This window comes from Lontra canadensis, unplaced genomic scaffold (assembly GCF_010015895.1).
Source record: "Lontra canadensis isolate GAN:19392208 unplaced genomic scaffold, GSC_riverotter_1.0 scaffold16, whole genome shotgun sequence".
Lineage (NCBI taxonomy): Eukaryota > Metazoa > Chordata > Mammalia > Carnivora > Mustelidae > Lontra > Lontra canadensis.
In genome coordinates this window covers 19,688,757-19,709,166 of record NW_022631010.1, presented here as the reverse complement: position 1 = coordinate 19,709,166, position 20,410 = coordinate 19,688,757, and the positions used below count along the sequence as shown (strand labels likewise).

Genomic DNA, 20,410 nt, shown 5'->3' with positions numbered 1-20,410 from the left:
TGCAGATAACAAATAGGTTTTGGTTGCCTTTCAGGATGGAGGAAAACAAACGCTTGGAGTAAGCAATTACTTGAACCATGAAGAGGGCTTTGGAGGGAGGATATGGTATTAGAGCACTTCTTATGAATTGAAATAGTAGCAGAATGTGTTTCACAAGTATGATCATGTGAGTCTTGTTTGCAGAACTACGTGAGTCTTGTTTTCAGAACTACGTGAGTCTGCAGCTGAGCATTTTTAAAAATTTATTTCCTCACTAATGAGTATTGGGCCAGGCAAGGTGTGCATACCTTTCTAGCTGAAATAGCCTGTTTCTTGGTTCTTGTGATCAAAATGAAAATCTGGTTTACAAGGCAGGCTTCATGGCTGCTGTTTTGGCTCCATGCTGTTAACAGACCATTAGTGGATAATGTGTCATGTTGCCTCCCTCCCTGATAGGGGTCTTAGTTCCTAGGCAGTGGGAGGGATTACAAAGCAAAAGCCTTAGGAGAAAGAAACCTTTTGAAGGGAAGAAACATTGGTGTCGCATGTGCTAGCATATCTAACTTCCTCCTGTGTACAAAACTGGTTTTATTTTATTTTTTTTCTAAAGCGAGAGCACAAGTAGGCAGAGAGGCAGGCAGAGAGAGAGAGGGGAAGCAGGCTCCCCGCTGAGCAGAGAGCCTGATGCGGGGCTCGATCTCAGGACCCTGAGATCATGACCTGAGCTGAAGGCAGAGGCTTAACCCACTGAGCCACCCAGGTGCCCCAAAACTGGTTTTGTTTTTTATTTTCAAATTTTTATTTAAGTTGTAGTTAGTTAACATACAGTGTATAACATTGGTTTTGGGATCAGAATCTAGTGATTCATCACTTAGTATGATACCCAGTGCTCAACAGTAGTGCCCCCATCCAAAGTAGTTCAGTGTAAATGGCTTTTCAGCTAGCCCTCATTCTAGCAGAACAGAATTGCTGTGAGATAATTTCTTCCCACTGTGTTGTCTTGTCATTTTGGTTGTATGTTGCTAGTGTAAACTGGAGTCTTTTGTCACCATAACGTTTACTACATCCTATGTAAGTATTTTCTGTGTTCTTCAGTCACATAGGTGAGTACTCTTTGCGTGTAAGCCATTAAACCATTTGTAGAAGGAGCTTTGCAGATGGTGGTATCCTGTACCAGGGTGAGTTATAAGTAAGATTTGGATCAGAATTGGTCCTTCACAGCTCAGAGCTCTGCAGAATTGATCTGTAGTAGTATCAGGTGCCCCAGCTGTAAAGGTGATAAACAGGTAAGGAAGTGCACAGGGATTCTGTATCAGTTGTTCCCTTTTTCAGTTTCTTTTAGCAAGCATTCAGATTTTTTGAAAAGGATTTTTATTTGAGAGAGCATGAGCATGGGGAAGGAGCAGAGAGAGGGCGAAGCAGTCTCCCTACTGAGCATGGGGCTCTATCCCAGGACCCCAGGACCAGACCCAAGCTGACCCAAGCTGAAGGCAGATGCTTAACCAACTGAGCCACCCAGGCCCCATAGCATTCAGGGTTTTTTTTTTTTTTTTAAACAGTTAAAAATTTGCATTCTAAATGGAACAGTGCTTGTTTCCTACCCCTCCCCCCCTTTTTAAAGATTATTGTAATCCTCGTAAGAATTAATCTGGTAGGGAAGTACTTTGGGTCTGAAACTTTGGGTATGTGATACAGTGGTTTCTATGGAAATCTACGAAAGAAAGATTACATTGTTTGAGAATAGGTAATGTTTTAAATTGGATTCTCAGGAGGTACCTAAGGAACTGGGAAGCAGAAAAATTAACATGCCTAAGGTCAGATAGTTCTGAAGTCTCCCTCCTTCTAGGCATTTTGGCATCTGTGGCCCAAGTCAAAGACTGACAGTGTTGGCCTGCAGTGCTAAGCAGTACTCTGAATACTCCTTTAGGAAAGGGGATGAAGGTGGGTGAATGGGGGAAAGTTTATGGAGGGGTGCAATCCTTCCTTATACTCTCCATCCTGGTGATTTATTTAGCAAGCATTGTGGCATGGGGCAGTTGGGTGTTTTTGTTGACTAAGCAGGAGGAATGCTGACCTTTTAATCACACTTGTGCTTCCGGACTCAGGATACAGTGCTGACTTAGAATCTTTGAACATTTCACAACTTTTTACTCCTTGATGATGTATCTGCTTCATTATCTGGAGGGTTATATGCTTTTTCAGAACAAGAAAGTTCATTTAGCTTGTGAATGAGGACTCTTTGAGTTGGTGATGGCCTGAATGTGTGGAATTTTGCTAGTATCTTTTTTTTTCAGACAACAATTCTTTAAGCCTCAAATTCAGACTTACTGTGTTATCTGGGGGTTTTTTTTTTGGAGGATAAGACTATCATGTCAGTTGGTTGGGTTTTTATTTAAATTCTAAGGTGATGTGTGCCAGCAAAAATGATTATATGTTGGAGAACCTTGGATGCTTGGTATCCTATGATGGAAAGTCTTTTGAAGCCTCCGGTGGTTTTTGCGATTTCTGTGCTGACAAGAAAAGAAGGTAGTAATATAGTAAGTAGTCTGGGGTTTTACCTCTGCATGGTTGAACCTATGGGAAGAGAGGAAACCAGAATAATTTGTTGCGTGGAACAAAAAGCAGTTGGGAAAGTTGATTGTGGTTTTGACTGAGGTGCTTAAATGAACCCTATTTACTAGATTATGTTTCCTTTGGGTCCTTCAATCTTAATTCAAAATGTAGTCCATGTGGAGTTTGTAGGCTCATGGAGTTTGCTTCACTTATAGTGGGCTAAAATGGAATCTTTGGTGTTCAGAAATTGAGAGCTGGCTAGGAACCAGGATTTGTGACTTCTTGGGAGCTGGAATCTTAGGGAAGAGCAGCTGTTTGAATGTACCTTAGACCTGTCCTACGGGCTACCCTGTCTTTCCAGTAGTATCTCTTGCCTCTTTTACACCTGGCCTACTTTATTTCCTGGACTACCAGAAATAAACATAAGATAGGTGGGATGGCCAGTATTCTCTGCAATCAGATTTTGTGTGTATTTTGAGGTGTTTTCCAACACTATTTGTCCAGTGACAAATGAACAGAAGGAAGGAAGCTTTTATCAGAAATATGTCAGCTGGAGTCACAGTTGTGATAAAAGGAAGTATTCCTGACCTTGAAGCTTTATCTCTTGTTTGCAGAGATCTCATAAATGGACATGTGAAAAATAAGCCAAACAAGCAAATATTTCATAGGTGTAGTCAAGAATCCATTTGGAAGAAATATTGAGGTTGAGATGTCAGGGACTGTTAAGTATACTGTGTTCTTATTAATACCTGAAGCCTTTGAGTAGGAACTATTTATTCTTTATTATTTGAAGCTTCTTTTTCTTAGAGGAGAACCATTGTTCAAGGGCTGACTGGTTTTTGCAGCTTAAAATTTTTTAGTTTGCAGTGCTCACAAGGAAAAGAGGGTACTGTTCTCTTCTAAGATAGGAGAGAAATAATCATTTTTGGTATGTGAATTTATTTAATCTTTATAGAACTGATTGAACCAGATTTTCTAGTTTCTGAATTTAAACTTCACTTGGTGTTAAACTTCAAATTTTGAAGGGAAAAATTCCAAAGGGAAATTCAGAGGGGAGTAACTTCATATTCCCTGCTCTGTTATCCTCTTAATGCCAGTCTTCACTTGGCATTCCCCGGGTTCAGTAATCTAGAGTGTGATGCTTTGGCACTAGTTTCCTAGTTGGGTGCGAGGGGGATGAGCTGCTTATTCTGCATACACTGTCATGCTGTGTTTGTATCACATCTTCAGATTGACCCTCAGCTTGTCTGCTTTCAGAATTAGGACATTTATCATGTTTTAGATTTAGTGGGAAAGTTATTTTAACCACATCCCCCCAACAGTCTAGTTCTTCCAAAATTCTTCTTAAACTGGGAAAAGAAATTGGGTATTCCTTTCCTCTGAATTTCTAGATAACAAAATCCGTTACTTTGCTTCCGGGGCAGTGTTCACACTTGTCCTCATGTGTTAAGAATGTGGTATTTTGGGGCGCCTGGGTGGCTCAGTGGGTTAAAGCCTCTGCCTTCAGCTCCGGTAAGGATCAGATCAGATCATCAGATCGAGCCCTGCATTGAGCTTTCTGTGCAGCAGGAAGCATGCTTCCCTCTGCCTGCCTCTCTGCCTACTTGTGATCTCTGTCAACTAAATAAATAAAATCTTCAAAAAAAAATGCGATTTTCCTAATTGAGTCCTTTGTTTTTGTAATCTACATCTTGTGTCTAGATTTTTCATCTCTTTGAAACAATCTCTGACTATAAATTGGTTCTCTTGAGCTAATTTTTCTTTTATACTTAGGAATCCCATACCACATGACCATTTTGTGTATTTGGTTTTTTAGTTTTTTTTTTTTCTTTTTTTTTTTTTTTTTTTTAAGATTTTGTTTATTTATTTGACAGAGAGAGATCACAAGCAGGCAGAGAGAGGAGGAAGCAGACTCTCCGCAGAGCAGAGAGCCCGATGGAGGCTCGATCCCAGGACCCTGGGACCATGACCTGAGCCGAAGGCAGAGGCTTTAACCAACTGAGCCACCCAGGCGCCCGTTTTTTTAGTTTCTAAGTTAGTTCAGTTCTGTGTACTATCTGGTAATGCCTCTTGAATGTTCTTTGTAGTTGGGGCATTTATTTATTCTGTCTAGTTCCAAGCCACTTTAGTTAAAGTATTTGGTTAAGTGTATTTTTCACATAAACATAAGATCATCTCGTTCCTTTATCCAGAAATACAGGAATATTTTCAACCTACCCATTCATTTAAAGAGCAGATTTCCCTACAATTTCAAATAAATATAAGAGCTATCTAAATAAATATAAGAGCTATTGTTATAAATGATCTTGTATAGAATGCTTTTTAATTCCTAGCTTTCATTTTTGGAGGGATACTTTTAACACTACAGTGAAGTTGAGAATAATAGCCAAAAACTGTCTTTCAGCTGAGATCTGTATCTGTGGACCTGAATGTTGATCCCTCGCTTCAAATTGACATACCTGATGCACTCAGTGAGAGAGAGAAGGTCAAATTTACCGTGCACACCAAGGTAAGTGACCAAGTGACTTTAGTGATCAAAGCAATGCTGTGTTGTAGCTTTGTGATTCACAGTGGGCAAGAAGAGATGTCCTCAACTGAAATGATTTGCTGTTTGCCATGTAACACTACTGCTGAGGGAGAACATACCTCATCTTGCTTGTAGTGAGCATCAGATAAGTGCTCTCGCTTCAGCATTTTCCACTGTGGGGGAGCCCCAGTGCTGTGGGTACTGCTGATGTTGGGTGGCTTGTACCTGCTTCATGAGGAAGCAGACCAGGCAGTGATGTGTGGAGCCACTACCTGCACAGCGTAGATCTTCCCCCTTTGTTTTTCTTTGCATGAGGGAGAAGTGCTTGCTTTTTCTGTTATTTAATAAGTTATTGGTCTTTGCCTCTTCTGTTTGCTGTGATTCAGAACACTTTTTTCCTCATCCAGTTATTTATTTATTTATTTATTTTTAAAAAGATTTTCTTTATTTATTTGACAGAGATTACAAGTAAGCATAGAGGCAGGCAGGGGGCAGGGAAGAGGCCCCCTGCAAAGCAGAGAGCCTGGTGCAGGACTTGATTCCAGGACCCTGAGCTCATGACCTGAGCGGAAGGCAGAGGCTTAACCCATTGAGCCACCCAAGTGCCCCTCCTCATCCAGTTTTTTAAAAAGATTTTATTTTAGAGAAAGAGCACAATGCGGCGGGGGGGTGGGGGGGGCAGAGAGAGAGGGAAAGATAATTCGTAGCAGACTCCCCATGGAGCCTGAAGCCCAATGCAGGGCTCTATCTCCAATCCTGAGAACATGATCTGAGCTGACAATCAAGAGTCGATCTGAGCTGACAATCAAGAGTCAATCTGAGCTATCCAAGCGCCTTGTATACAGATTTTTAATTTGACAGAGGCAATATGCCAGTCTAAGAAATGTGGAGGGTAAATACAATGTTTCAGAATCCATCCTTTCAGGAACATTTTCAGTGTGCGTTCTCCTTCCATACTAGTTAAAATGCACTGAATGCTTGCTTGTCTTATGCCAGGCATTGTTGTAAAGAGTTTACATGTATTTAATTTTCTCTTTATAATAACCTTAAGGTATTATTGTATTATCACAGGCGAGGAAACTGCCACAGGTTTAAGTAAAATAAATACCTAAGGCACAATATGAATTGGGCAAACTGCCCCCCCCTTTGCTACCATGCTACAAAACTTTTATTAACATTTTGAACAGTTGTTGAGAAAACCAGTGACTCAACTATTACTGAAAAATTGGTAATTTCTAAACTTAAAAAAAAATAGCTGTATAGTGCAAAGCAGTGCCATCATTGGGCACTATGAATTCACGACTGAAGATGCTATACAAAGCTTTTGGGTTATAGCACATCTCCAGCATAGAGACATGCTATGTGTACGGTCCTTCCCCATGTGGATTTCTCTTAATACCTTGGTGGCTTGATTAGCATACCTCACTCAGGAGGCAGTGTGACAACTATGTGATTCTATCTGCCTGACTTGACCCGAGAGGTAGAGTTTGTGAAAAGAATTCCTTAAAGAACATGTTGAATCTTCAGGGGTGACTTTATTTGACAGAAAGAGATCAGAAGTAGGCAGAGAGGCGGGCGGGGGAGGGGGGGATGCAGGCTCCTCGCTGAGCAGAGAGCCCAAAGTGGGGCTTGATCCCAGGATTCTGAGATCATGACCTGAGCCGAAGGCAGAGGCTTTAACCCACTGAGCCCCCCCAGGTGCCCCTTCAGGGGTGACTTTTATTATAGTAAGGAGATCACATGTTGCTGCTTTTGTTCTCAGTGTTGCTGCTTTTGTTCTTGACTGGGTTTCACTGAGATGTTTTTCATGCAGAATTTTCCCATAGCACCAGCCCAGGAAACCCGAAACACTTTATCAAAAAGTGGTGGTTACCATTTAACTTCTTAACTGTTTTTCACAGACCACGCTGTCCACGTTTCAGAATCCAGAGTTCTCTGTTACAAGGCAACATGAAGACTTTGTGTGGCTACATGACACTCTTACTGAAACTGCAGACTATGCTGGGCTTATTGTAAGTGCATTTTGGAAAATCAGATAATTTATGAAGCCAGTTTCTTCTACTTTTTCGTATTTGTTTTGCTTAGAGACTTTTTACCCATTTTTTTATAATGGGTTGTGAAAACTCTGATATCATCTATCAAGTAGAGCATGTGCTATTGGTAATGGCTAAACTTAAGACTTGTATAATAGACTTGTATAAACTTAAGACTTGTATAATAGATTCATGGCTTGAATCTTCTCTACCTTTCGGGTTTGGTATTTTCTCTAGTACTTTTGGGCATCAGGTAGAATTGATTTCTAGGAGAACCTCAGTAGTGGTGATGATATATAGTAGATTTCTAAAAAGTGTTGTTGTCCACTCAAGAAGTAGGAGAAGCAGTTGTCTTTTGCTAATAAAAGTAGTATTGAAGCTTGTGTCTGAGAATATTCTGTTCACCTAAAATTGGAATCTTTTTATTATCCTCTGGAATTAAAAATTGCCTTTAATGTCTAGAGCCAAATTTTTTTAAAGGTTTTTTTTTTAAGATTTTATTTATTTGACAGAGATCACAAGTAGGCAGAGAGGCAGGTGGTTCGGGGTGGGGGGGAATGCAGGCTCCTTGCTGAACAGAAACCCCGATGCGGGGCTCAATCCCAGGACCCTGGGATCATGATCTGAGCCAAAGGCAGAGGTTTTAACCCACTGAGCCACCCAGGCGCCCCTAGAGCCTAATCTTGATGGTGCTTCATTGACTTCATTTTAGCACTGATTGTAATATATACATTTTAAACGGACATTGAAGCAGGCTAAACACTATTATCCCCTATAAATCATCCGTAATGGGTAACCTGAAAAAATGACAGTCTGAGTGTCCAGTTGTGGGGAGGAGACTTCTTTTATATGGCCAAGAGGAATAAGGTTAAGAGAAGAACAGGCTGACCTGTTAGATAGCCCCACTGGGCTGGTTGCCTCTTTGTGCATAGACACTGAGTAGACTATCACTGCCAGGACAAGAGTGCTCGCGAGTTAACCTGCCTTTCCTACAGATTCCACCTGCTCCTACGAAGCCTGACTTTGATGGCCCTCGAGAAAAGATGCAGAAATTGGGAGAGGGTGAAGGGTCTATGACCAAAGAAGAATTTGCTAAGATGAAGCAAGAGCTGGAAGCGTAAGTGGGTTTTCTTGATAGGACCCTGGGGTTTTTTTTGTTTGTTTGTTTGTATTTTATTTTATTTATTTATTTGACAGAGATCACAAGTAGGCAGAAGTGGGGGGAAGAGTTTCCCCGCTGAGCAGAGAACCCAATGTGGGGCTGGATCCCAGGACCCTGGGATCATGACCTGAGCCGAAGGCAGAGGCTTAACCCACTGAGCCACCCAGGCACCCCCAGGACTCTGTTCTTTTGAAAAGAACCAAAGTGATGATGTATATAGAAATCAGAAGAAGCTGGCAGTTCTCTTTAAGTATGGAGTTAGTTATCTAATGCGTGGTCTTGTAGAACTGCATTTTGCAGTTGATTCCCTATGGACACTGGATAGAGTGATTGTTTTCCCCCAGGTGGACTGCTTGTTACGGAATGCTGGTCTGGCATAGTGAAGAAGAAAGCCTTTGTCTGTATAGATAACTCCGCCGGCGAAGTTCGGTGACTAGAGGTATAGCTGAAACTAGATTGCGATGATGTGGTTACGAGGAGCACTCTGAATAACAATCACATCGATGGTTTGAAAGAAGTCCTAGGTTCATAGGAAGCATCTTTTAACTTGATTATAAGTATTTCAAACAAAAATGTATCACAGTTGGGGATTTATATTAAAGTTAATTATGAGATTATCCTTGCACTTCTTTCTCTTGACCCTCTCTCCCCGCTCACACTATCATTGTGGTGCCCATTTCAGCGGTTGTCCTCCATGCTCTGCCCAGTGTCCATAGTCTCTGGGGCTGGTGTTCACTTGGCTCCAGGTACTAAGTCATTCCACACATGCTGGAGTACCTGTCATGGCCTGTTCTGAGGATAAGGTACTGAGCACAATAGACTAAAGTCCTACCACTAAGAAGTTGAGAGTGATCTGTAATGCCTAGGTTGAGATGACTTTATAATGTGTGATAATTCCAAGCCTTATTAGACTTGAGTGCTCTGTATGTGGCTGCAGGACTTAAGGCGTTTTGATTGACGGAAGCCAGTGTTCTGTGGCTGCTAAATACTAGCAGCCATTGCATGTGGATTGGGGCTTTGTAGGCTTGCTCTCTCAGCTCCCGTTGTAGTATTACTTTCTCCTTCCCTTTTTTTCCCCCACAGGTTCCCAAATGGCAAATGCCTAATTATTAACTAGATAAAAGGTTGTATCAGAATGTTTTGGTCTAGTTTGAGTGTTTTCCTTAAGTGGTATGAGCAGAACAGTGGTGATAACTGGGACCAATACTGGTTATTTAGTCAAGTGGTCCCAGCTTAATGCCTTGTGTGTTTCTCTTCCAGTGAGTATCTCGCGGTCTTTAAGAAGACTGTATCCTCCCATGAAGTTTTTCTACAGCGGCTCTCTTCTCACCCTGTTCTCAGTAAGGATCGCAACTTCCATGTGTTCCTGGAATATGATCAGGATGTAAGGCATTTTTGTTCCCATTTCCATGATCCATTGAAAATGCACATGACAATTCTTCTCTCTTCTCTCTCCTAGCCCCTTAGGAAAGGGAGAAGAGGGAGAGTGAGAAAATCCAGAACAGGCTTTAGACCCAGCACAGTGCCCCGATGTGGCGCTTGTTCCGTCAGCCCTGAGATCATGACCTGAGTGAGCTGAAATCAAGAGTTGGATGTGGATGCTTAACTGACTGAGCCACCCAGGCACCCCCACTTGACTGTTGTTTTTTTTGTTTTGTTTTGTTTTTTATATGTTTGAGGGGCACCATGCTGCCTATCAGAAGAGCATGCACCTCTTGATCCTTGGGGTCATGAGTTTGAGCCCCACACTGGGTATAGAGATTGCTTTAAAAAAATAAATAGAAATATACTTGATGGCCTGATAAATTTTTCTGGAAAATTGACTTTTAAAAGTACTGAATTTTTTAATGGCACGGTGAAATCCTTTTTTAGATAGTGTCCCCACCTCCCCATTTCAAGATACTTTTGTAAAATGCTGCTTGAAGATTACTTTTTGCCCCTTTTAATGAAGGACTGGTTTTTGCCCTCCGTTAATTTTGGGATTGTTACTTGTTTTGAAAGGTTTTATTTATTTGAGAGAGAATAAGCAGCTGCGGGGGGCAGAGGGAGAGGGAGAAACAGACTGCTCACTGTGCAGGGAGCCTGATGTGGGAAGTCAGATACCCAACTTACTGAGCCACACAGGCACCCCAATTTTGGGATTGAGAGGAATTTTCAGTTCACATTTGCTTTTGGTTACCTGTTTGTTGGAAGGAATTGTATGTTTTGCACCTCTCCCCCCTTTCTGAAAGATTTTTATTTGAGAGCGGGTGTGTGCACACAAAAGCTGGGGGAGAGGGAGGGGGAGAAGCAGACTCTCTGCTGAGCTGGGTGTTGGACCTGAGGCTCCATCCCAGGATCTGGAGATGATGACCTTAGCTGAAGGCAGACACTTAACCATCTCTGCCATCCAGGAGCTCCTGTTGCCCTTTTTTTTTCTCCCCCCTTTAGTTTTTTGTTGTTGTTGTTGTTGGTTTTTTTTTTAATTACTTCTTGATATGTGTGAGGCAGGCCTTACTTAAAATTTCCTCAGCATCTTCAAACCAGTAAAGTTCAGTCAACAGCATAGGACATTACAATAATTCAAGGAAAGATTTTTTAAAGGCCACTATCTCATGCCTGGCTGGGTCAGTAGGAAGAGCATGCAACTCTTGATCTTGGGTCCATGAGTTCAGGCCCCATGTTGGGTGTAAAACCTTCTTTAAATAAATAAGTACAACATAAAATAAAAGCCAGTGAGACTTAGTGCCACGTATTTTTCCAGAATATCTTGGGTTATACTTTTAGAACTATGACCAGCGTTTAAATTTTGCTATTTATTTCTACTTAGACCTGGTGGCTAAGATGGAATGAAAGATATTTTATGTGTGTTCCTATACTAGGACACAGTATCACTTGGAAGATATTTAAAGCCAAAAGTACTTAGAAAAACATGTATACCATAAACTATTACATGATTTTCTTCTTTTTCTTCTTTCTCTTCTTTTTTTTTCCCAAGCTAAGTGTTCGGCGGAAAAATACCAAAGAGGTGTTTGGTGGCTTTTTCAAAAGTGTGGTGAAAAGTGCTGATGAGGTCCTTTTTTCTGGAGTTAAGGTAAGGGCTTTTAGCTGTTGCAGAAAATTCTTGACTTCATGTGAATAGCTGACTTTTTATTTCTTCACAAGAGATATTTGTGAAACAAATGTATTAACTTCACAGAAATGTAAGTAATTTTAAAATCTTGGGTATTTTTATCTACTTACTGAATTTTCACTTATATTTCTAAAATACCGTGTTCTCTTAAGTGAGAGGATAAGAACAGTCTCATTTAATTCATTTTCTCCTTTTCTATATAGAGAGCAGTTACCCAATTATTATTATTTTTTTTTTTTTCTTAAAGATTTTATTTATTTATTTGACAGACAGATCACAAGTAGGCAGAGAGGCAGGCAGAGAGAGACAGAGAAACAGGCTCCCTGCTGAGCAGAGAGTCCGATGTGGGACTCGATCCTAGGACCCCAGGACCATGACCTGAGCCGAAGGCAGAGGCTTCAACCCACTGAGCCACCAATTATTATTTTTTAAAAAGAAAATAAGCTACAAGATTATAGTATTTCATGACATTCTGCAGAACTACACTGTCCACTTTGGTAGTCCCAGCCGCACCAAATTTTTAATTTTATTCGTATGTCAGATTTCAAGGATCTGATGTGAAGAAAAGACTATAAAGTATTAAAGGTAGTTTCACCTGTTTTTTTGTTACTTATTTTTATAATGTGGCTACTAGAAAGTTTTAAAATAGCGTATGTCATTCACATATTTCTGTTGGACAAAGCGGTCTTAAAAGACTAAATTGATATTTAGCTCTTCTCAGCCCCTTCCACTTTTTAACTGAGTTACCATCTTGTGTCCAACATTGCCACTTATTAAGGGCCTGAGCAGTGAGCCCAGGTTATAGGTGCTGAGTAGAGGGCATTGTCAGGAATTTGGAAACTAGGAAATTCTCCTTGGTGCATTTTTAGGTGTATGAGGCTATCCTGTTCCCATATAACATGGAATGTTTGGCATCCCTGATTGGTGCCCACCGAATACACACCCCCTCACGTCTCCCGCCCATACAGAGATGTGGGTATCTACTGCTGGGTTTCAGCCTGCCAGGCAGAACCACTTCTCTTGCAGGATTGTTGGATGTTAGAGAGGATACCACAGTTTTCCTGGGCGTTGTTGAATGGCTCTTGAAAGTGGTTTTTTCTGTTGATATTTCCTGCTAGCACTTGAGTTTTGCTAATCTTGGGTATGAAATGCTGTCTTGTTAGTTTGGGTTTTTCTGGTCCATGGAGGTTAAAGTTCTTATGCTTGAGCTTATTTCTTTAATGTTTCTTCTTATGAAAAATACATTCATATTTTTCAGAGTTTTGCTTCTTAAATTTCTTTTTTCCCCTTTAGGAGGTAGATGACTTCTTTGAGCAAGAGAAGAATTTCCTCATTAACTATTATAATAGGATCAAGGATTCGTGTGCAAAAGCTGACAAAATGACCCGATCTCATAAAAGTAAATACCATTTACCCACTAGACACTTAGCTTTGCTGATGTACTAGCTCTGTTCATATAAAAAGGGCTGTCCTTGTTTTTGCAGATGTTGCAGATGACTATATCCACACTGCAGCCTGCCTGCATAGCCTGGCTTTAGAAGAGCCCACGGTCATCAAAAAGTAAGTTTTGTTGGAAAAGCATTTTACCTACTCCCAGTTGACAACTCGTGAGTGGTATAATGAAGAATGACTGTATGGTTTCACTTCTGCTTTTGAGTACCAGCTCATCAAGAGTAGAGGATAGTATGGTCTCTAAAAGACTCAAATCTTTACACACCCTGTGAACATAGACACATTTAAGATGTTTGTAGGGTACTCAGTGGGCACTTCTATAACAAACACGGTAGCTCTTGTCAAAGATTTTATTTTTGTCAAACTGTCTCCTTTTTATATTGATTTAATTCTGGGTTTGTGTCTGAACCAAGTTTGCCTTATACATTCTCTGGCAAATGGTGTTTTACCTGGACAGACTTAAGACTTATAAGTGCCCTGGACTTAAGAAATTTGTTTTGGTTAAGGTGGTCTTAAGGCGAATACAGTGACCCCAGTCTGGTTTTGAGATTTTTATATGAATTTTTCAGTTTCTTCATCCTGGGCTTTTCTGGTGTGAGGCTGCATTCTACTTAACACCTAGGGCTTGCTTGGTATAACGGGTGGTGGTATTTCTGATTTGAAGGTGGAAGTCCAGCTACTGTCAAAACCCAAATGAAACTGTAGCTTTTTAAAAATTGTATTTATTTAAATAACATATTTCTGTCTTTGGGATACCCATGGTGACAGCTCATTAGAACCTGCCCTTGGTTAACACAGCTTTGATATTGATTAAAGACTATCTTGGAATACAGTTTCTGCATGGCAGGGTGGCTGTGGGGCACTGAGAGGTTGATAGCCACAAGTGTGCACTGTAGATGTGCTTAGTTCTGTAACCATCTTCTCTGCTAGATTGGGCCAGTTGGTGATGAAAGTACTACTTTGATAAATTATTCTAAAGCACCAGTGGCTCAGATTCCTGCATTTACTCATTCATGTCTTACTGATAAGGTCCTATTTCATACATGATTTAAGACTGTAAGCCAAAATCATGTATATTTTTTCAGGTACCTATTGAAGGTTGCTGAGCTATTTGAAAAACTTAGGGTAAGGATTTCTATGTTGGTCTTCATAATACATATTTTATAATCTGTAGATTTCTGCTTCGATGATGGTGACCTTTACTTTTTTCATTAGAAAGTAGAAAGTCGAGTCTCCTCCGATGAAGACTTAAAGCTGACAGAGCTTCTCCGATACTACATGCTCAACATAGAGGCTGCTAAGGTAAGGCAGCAGTTGTTATAATACAAGACCACGTTGCATTACCCAGAAGAGGTTTCATGTTAGAGATGTATTTTGTTGTTGAAAATGAAAGAAGATGGGAATTTTTCAGGACTGTTTGTATAAATAATAAATTAAGCAAACTGAGATAAGTTTGCCAGAAATTGAGCTGATCTGGGAATTGGAGTTCAGGAAACAGATGCTATAGCAAGCTACAGGCAAGTACATTAAGGCTTTGGGCTGGGCTTGTATTTAGTAGGAGTGTGAAGAGAGGGACATCCAAACAGTAAGTTCATTTGGCTTGAGGATATTTCTGCCAAGAAGTGAGTTGGTAAGTCAGGAGACCAGTATCTTGTGGTCTTCTGTAAATTGGGCATTTGAAATCAGTCTCTTATTTCGTAGGTTCCATTCTTTTGAGGGCACATGTGAGATTCTCCACTTCATAGCTTCTGGTTCCATTTTAGATTGAAATTTTTCTGCAGTAACATACCTTTTTGTGGCATTGTATCCTTACTTTGTATCAGGAGCAGTAGGGGTGGTGCCAAGTGAACAGATAGAAATTTGGGGGATTATAGGCTATTGGATGTGGTAAAACTGAACACAACTGTTTCTGAGGGAGAAAAGGTTTGGGGATTTTGTGAGTTTTTATTGAATTGCAGTTTTGAGTCTCTAAACCAACCATTACTTATCAAAAACAAGACTAAGTGGTAAGCAAATGACCTTTGGGAATGAAACATGCATTCACTGGGCATAACACTGCTGTGAATGTCATTAGAAAGTAGAAATTCATTATTTTACTCAATAGTTTCATATTTAGTTAATCTGTCTTTTGACATATTTCCTTAGTTTTATATTTTTATATACATTAGACTATATTTATTTTTTTTTTACATTAGACTATATTTCTTATTTCCTATTTGAATGGACTTGAAATGATGATAAAGCCAGGTTTTTAAAACACATGTATGTTGAACCTCCCATACCTGTTCTATTTTAAATAAGGAGGTAACTCGTACTTGCCTAGAGATTGCAAATAGTCTTGGTTTCAGATGAGAGCCTCTGGTGGACTTGAGGCAGGGCTTGTGGTAGGGAGAGGTTAGAACAACTTTCTTCTGCTGCCTCACTGTTTTAGTAGCATCACTTGACACGCCCAGCAGTGCTTTCTATTCTGGTAGAAGGTGGTTAATTTTCTGAAACTGCTTTCCATGATTGAATCATGGAAATGATTTTTAGTTTTCACTGTTGGGGTTTTTTGTTTTGTTTTGTTTTGTGGGGGGTGTTTTTAATCCATATAAAGAATTTCAAAAAGCTCTCAACAGTGCTGCAAGAAGTATTGCCCCCAGGCTAATCTTGAGATTAAAAAAAAAAACGTAATAGAAGGAGGAGGTAGAAGTGGACTAGATTGTTGCCTTTTGACATTTCGGGCCTTGCATTGTCCCCCTCCACCACCACCACCACTTTTTTTTTATTTTTTAGTTTTAGAGTAGTTTAGATACTTAGTTTTCCCGTTTTGGTCTCTAGCAATCTTTCAGGATAAGTTTAACTACCATGTCCTGTCTGTTAATTTTTTTCTCAGGATCTCTTATACAGACGTACCAAAGCCCTCACTGACTATGAGAACTCAAACAAAGCCTTGGATAAGGCCCGGTTGAAAAGCAGAGATGTCAAGATGGCTGAGGCACACCAGCAGGAATGCTGCCAGAAATTTGAACAGCTTTCTGAATCTGCAAAAGAAGGTTGAACAGGGCTACTCTTTACTTCTTGCTTTTTATTTGGAAGTAATTTCAAACTTATAGAGAAAAGTTGCACAGATAATGCAGAGAACACCCACGCATTCTTTCCCGGGAGTCCCCTAGTTGTCCAGTTTGCCTCTTCTGCTTCCTCACTTGCACATGCACACGGGGTGGGTTTTTTTTGTTTTTTCATTTGAGATTAAGTTGTATCTGTTGTCCTTTTATCCCTAAAAAAAGCTTTTGTTGTGTATTTCTCTTACATCCCTATAGTATACTTACTGACTTTGGGAAGCTTAGATATAATACACTCCAGCCTGTTGTCTATATTCTCAGTTTGTTGTTTGTCCCAACAACGTCTTCCTGTCTATGGTTGCCGTTAGGCTACCATAGCTCTTATGTCTCCTTTAATTTAGAAGGGACCCCTGCCCCTGCCTTTTTTTAAAACGACATTTGCCTTTTGGGGGACCACAGGCTCTGTAAATAGTGAATAGTGTTCCTCATTTTTGGAATGCCTGTTCTGTCATGAATAGGTTCTGTTTGTGCATTTCCAGCAGAATACTGAGTTATGTGTCTTTCAAGTGTCTCATCTGAGGGCACTTTATATTCCATTTTCCGCTCATTTGTGGTGTTAATTTTGGTTATCCACTCAAGGTGTTGCCCAATTTCTTCACTGTATAGTTAATTTTTTCCCTGTGCTGCTAATCAGCAGTGTGTGGGGAGACAATTTAAGACCTTGCAGATAGCCTGCTCTTCATCATACTTTCTCCCTAAATTTAGTCTGTGTTGATTCTTGTCTGAGCCAGCCTTTACTGTGATGGTTGCAAAAGTGATTCCTCTCCCCCAGTTCTAGCATTCTCTTCCTACACCCTTGGCATCATCACCTTTTAAACACAAGCCTTCCCTTTTCCACATTTCCTTCCTTGTCATTATTAGAGTCATTTTTTTTTTTAAGATTTTATTTATTTGACAGAACATGTGAGTGAGCACAAGCAGGGAGAGCAGCTGAGGGAGAGGGAGAAGCAGGCTCCCCACAGAGCAGTAGGAAGCCTGATACAGAACTGTGGGATCATGACCTGAGCTGAAACCAGATGCTTAACTGACTGAGCCACCCAGGCACCCAATAATGTTATTTTCCTGAATGTGAATGTAATTGTAGTGATACTCTGTACCTGATTCATCCCAAACTTGGGTTTCTTTGAGAAATCCCTGTCTCATTTTAAGACTTTGTTTTCTGAGAACATTTCCACCCCCCCCCCACATTATCTGATAATGTCTTGATAACCAGCAATGAGCAGTAGAGTTCCATTGTCTTGGCTCATTGTTTTCAGTATTGTAATTCCTTAACTGTAAGTCAGAGCTCCTCTGTACAAAAATCTTGAAAAGGGCATGCAGATATGTGCACATGGCTTTTGGATTATTTTTCAAAGGAACCTCCTTACTAGCATAGTAAAATCTTGTCCTTTGTTTAATAGCTAATTTATAAGGAAAAGAACAAACTTAAACTACTGGGTTGAAATCTTACGGTATTACATAGGCAAGAGTTTACTAGCTCTGATAGCTTCAGAGCAGATTAAAGAAAAATCACAATCTTTATAGTGGTGCCAGTTTAGGCCTGTCCTTGCCTAAGGTTTGTTCCTGTATTAGATTTTATCTTCTTTATTCAAAATGTAAGTCTGGTTATACTATATTTAAAAGTACAGTATTTTGTAGAATACTGCAGTGAATGGGTCTTGTCTGCCTCTGGTCCAGGTTCTTCCTGAAATTCATGACTGAACTGATAGTCAGTTGAACGAGCATAGTACAAATGAAGGTGGTGTGAACAGGCATCAACGGGAGATGAGACAGGTTAGCGTTGAGTCCTGGTCCTGGGTGCAGGCCTAGAGGAAAGGTGAGTTTATCTTGACCTCCCCGAAGACCTATTTAGTATATCTAAGGTAATTAACCCATCATGATAATTTGTTTTGCAAGTTTTTACTTTTTAATGTTGGCTGCTTGATCTTTCTTTTGGCCAGTGCTACATTAGACGTGGTGCAGGAGGGTAAGTTTGTTCCTGAGGACTGGACCCCCAGCTGAAGCTGGAGAGGATTTTGACCAAAGGAGTGATGGTCAGAACTGGGTTTATGGAAGGACTCCAAGGGAGAAAGTACTTACTGGCTTACCCTAATTTTTAATGGGGCATTAATCCTGAATAGTGTTTGGTGATAGGAAACAACAGATGTAAAGGGCATATTGTATAGATCTGTCTACAGAGAAGCTGTCTGAACATACGTAAGCAGTAGTTTCAAAGTTTAAAAATAATTTAAAGAAATGGATGTAGGTGCAGGTTATGTATGTGTGGCTCACCACCTCCCCAGCCTTCTTTCCATAAGTACTGGTAGCTAGAGGTTTAGGGCAAGACTGCTCATTTCGTAGATTCTCTAAGTAGTCCGTGGTATTCTCTCAATTTTGATGCTCAGTAATTGGGTGCAGTGTTCATTTTAAAGGCAATGAATGACAGGGGCGCCTGGCTGGCTCAGTAGGTAAGAGCATGAGACTTGATCTCAGGGTTATAAGTTCAAGCCCTACGTTGGGTGTAGATAGGACTTAAAAATAAAATTTTAAAAAACAAAGGCGGGTGCCTGGATAGCTCAGTTAGTAAAGCATCTGCCTTCAGCTCAGGTCATGATCCCTGCTCAGCAGAGGAGTCTGCTTCTCCCTCTAACTCCCTCTCTGCTCATGTTCTCTCTCACTCTCATTCAAATAAATAAAACTTTAAATACATAAAGACAAGGCAGGCACATCACTATATTGTCCATAAAATGTCAGGTATGTGTCCCAGTTTGCAGAGATAATAAAAAATAGGAGAAAATGTTTGTATCAAAGTGTTGGAGATTATATGTAAGAATGATGTTTGGAAATTAAAGATTAAAATTGTTCAGCTTTTGTTGGTAACTTTTCTTTTATAGAACTAGTCAATTTCAAACGAAAGAGAGTGGCAGCATTTAGAAAGAATTTAATTGAAATGTCTGAACTGGAAATAAAGCATGCCAGGGTAAGTGTTTTTCCTTTAAATCAAGCCAGCTTTTTAGGCCACCCCCCACCCCAGTTACTGTCCCAGCTCACCATCCCAGTATCATTGGCAGATGAGGTTTGCTTTGAGGTATTAATCTCCTGTGATATAGGTGGGAGTTACTTGTTGGATTATTTTTTCTTCCGCAAACCAAAATTCTGTAACATATGATGAAATAGTGTTTTTGAGAAGAGCATATTAGTGTTTTAGGATATTTAATTTTTTTTTTGTTTAGAAAGGAAGAACTTCCTGGTATATTTAAGGTTTGTAGCTTAATTTGGTATGGAACAGGTGGAGAAAAATGGTTCTCAGTGTTGGGTATGCATTAGAATCTCCTTAAGGAGCCTTTAAAGTGTTTCCCGGAGCAGTTGGCTCAGTTTCTGGGCGTGGCTTTTCACACAGCTCCTGGGTACAGCTGCCTGTGAGTCCTGGGAGTGCTGTCTGGCCCAGGGCTACAGGATCAGCAGGGAGCCACAGTAGGAGGGAACTGCCACTGGCCAGTCAGCACTGGTTAAGCAGGAAGACTTTGAACATATGTGTGTATTTTGAGTTTCTTTGACTATACCATTTATTTACTTTTTGATTAAGTTCAAGTCTTGCTGTGCATGACCTTTTAAATTGGGGTTTTAGAGTGTCCTGCCTATGTAAATCATACCCATGGTGTTCTGGGTGTTCGGAGTTTTCTCAGTTCCTTTTAAGTGAGAACTTTGTAAAGCAATTTGTGCTAGACCTTTATGAATATTCATCATTTATAATCTCACTCATAATTAATTTTTAGCACCTTTTTATCTGGTCTTTCCAAGGCCTTCAGTTTAAAGAACAACTCTTCTGTAGTGTTTAGTTTACATCACAGCAAAATTGGCAGGATTGAATTGAGAGCAGACCTGGGGTGGCAGCTGTGAGCCTCTCCAGGGTGGTAGTCCCAGACCCTCAGAGGGTGAGGAACTCACCAACATGAAATTGGAGTGCATGTTGTAGCGTGAGGTGCAGTTGTGATTTAATGAAGAAAAAGGTTAACCCAGTTTGGTTGGCTTTAAATCTCTTATGAAAAGCTTAAGTTGGTGGGTTTGAGTCAAATTCTTACAGATAAGTAGGAGGTCTGGACTCTAGAGAGATGCATTGGTCTACTTTAACTTTTGTCTTCCAGAACAATGTCTCCCTCCTACAGAGCTGCATTGACTTGTTCAAGAACAACTGATCTGCCTTTTCTCTGAATGAAGGAGGCGAATGTGAAAGAAAGCCAGCATCACTTGCACTTAAATCATTACCACAGAAGATTTATTACCTTTGACTTCAGTTTAAAATTATGTGAATAAATATTTTGATTTCTAAAAATCTTAACACTTAACCATGTTGGTTTAAAAATATTTCTATTGCATGCTACTTGGACATAACTAATCTTTTTCCTTATGCATTTAATACCTCAGAATGGTCAGAATCTACATACTGGGTATTCCTGTAATTTGTCTTTAGTTATTAAAGAGTGCAGGAAACGTGCCTTCTGGAACCAA

At 40.2% G+C, this 20,410-nt stretch overlaps 1 protein-coding gene across 4 annotated transcripts in view; it reads left to right on the top strand.

The window, feature by feature from the left end:
- SNX5 (sorting nexin 5) overlaps positions 1 to 20,410 on the top strand; it is a 27,911-nt gene extending 7,501 nt beyond the window's left edge. For 3 of the 4 annotated variants that reach the window (XM_032859233.1, XM_032859234.1, XM_032859236.1), the window contains 12 exons: positions 4,937 to 5,041; positions 6,961 to 7,071; positions 8,088 to 8,209; positions 9,515 to 9,638; positions 11,232 to 11,327; positions 12,660 to 12,765; positions 12,851 to 12,926; positions 13,904 to 13,943; positions 14,034 to 14,120; positions 15,694 to 15,853; positions 18,796 to 18,881; positions 20,047 to 20,410. In XM_032859233.1, coding sequence (XP_032715124.1) covers positions 4,937 to 5,041; positions 6,961 to 7,071; positions 8,088 to 8,209; positions 9,515 to 9,638; positions 11,232 to 11,327; positions 12,660 to 12,765; positions 12,851 to 12,926; positions 13,904 to 13,943; positions 14,034 to 14,120; positions 15,694 to 15,853; positions 18,796 to 18,881; positions 20,047 to 20,097 — 1,164 coding nt within the window. In that variant the 3' untranslated portion in view covers positions 20,098 to 20,410. Of the gene's footprint in view, positions 1 to 4,936; positions 5,042 to 6,960; positions 7,072 to 8,087; positions 8,210 to 9,514; positions 9,639 to 11,231; positions 11,328 to 12,659; positions 12,766 to 12,850; positions 12,927 to 13,903; positions 13,944 to 14,033; positions 14,121 to 15,693; positions 15,854 to 17,599; positions 18,307 to 18,795; positions 18,882 to 20,046 lie in introns of those variants that run through there. The other variant, XM_032859235.1, reaches the window with a different exon arrangement.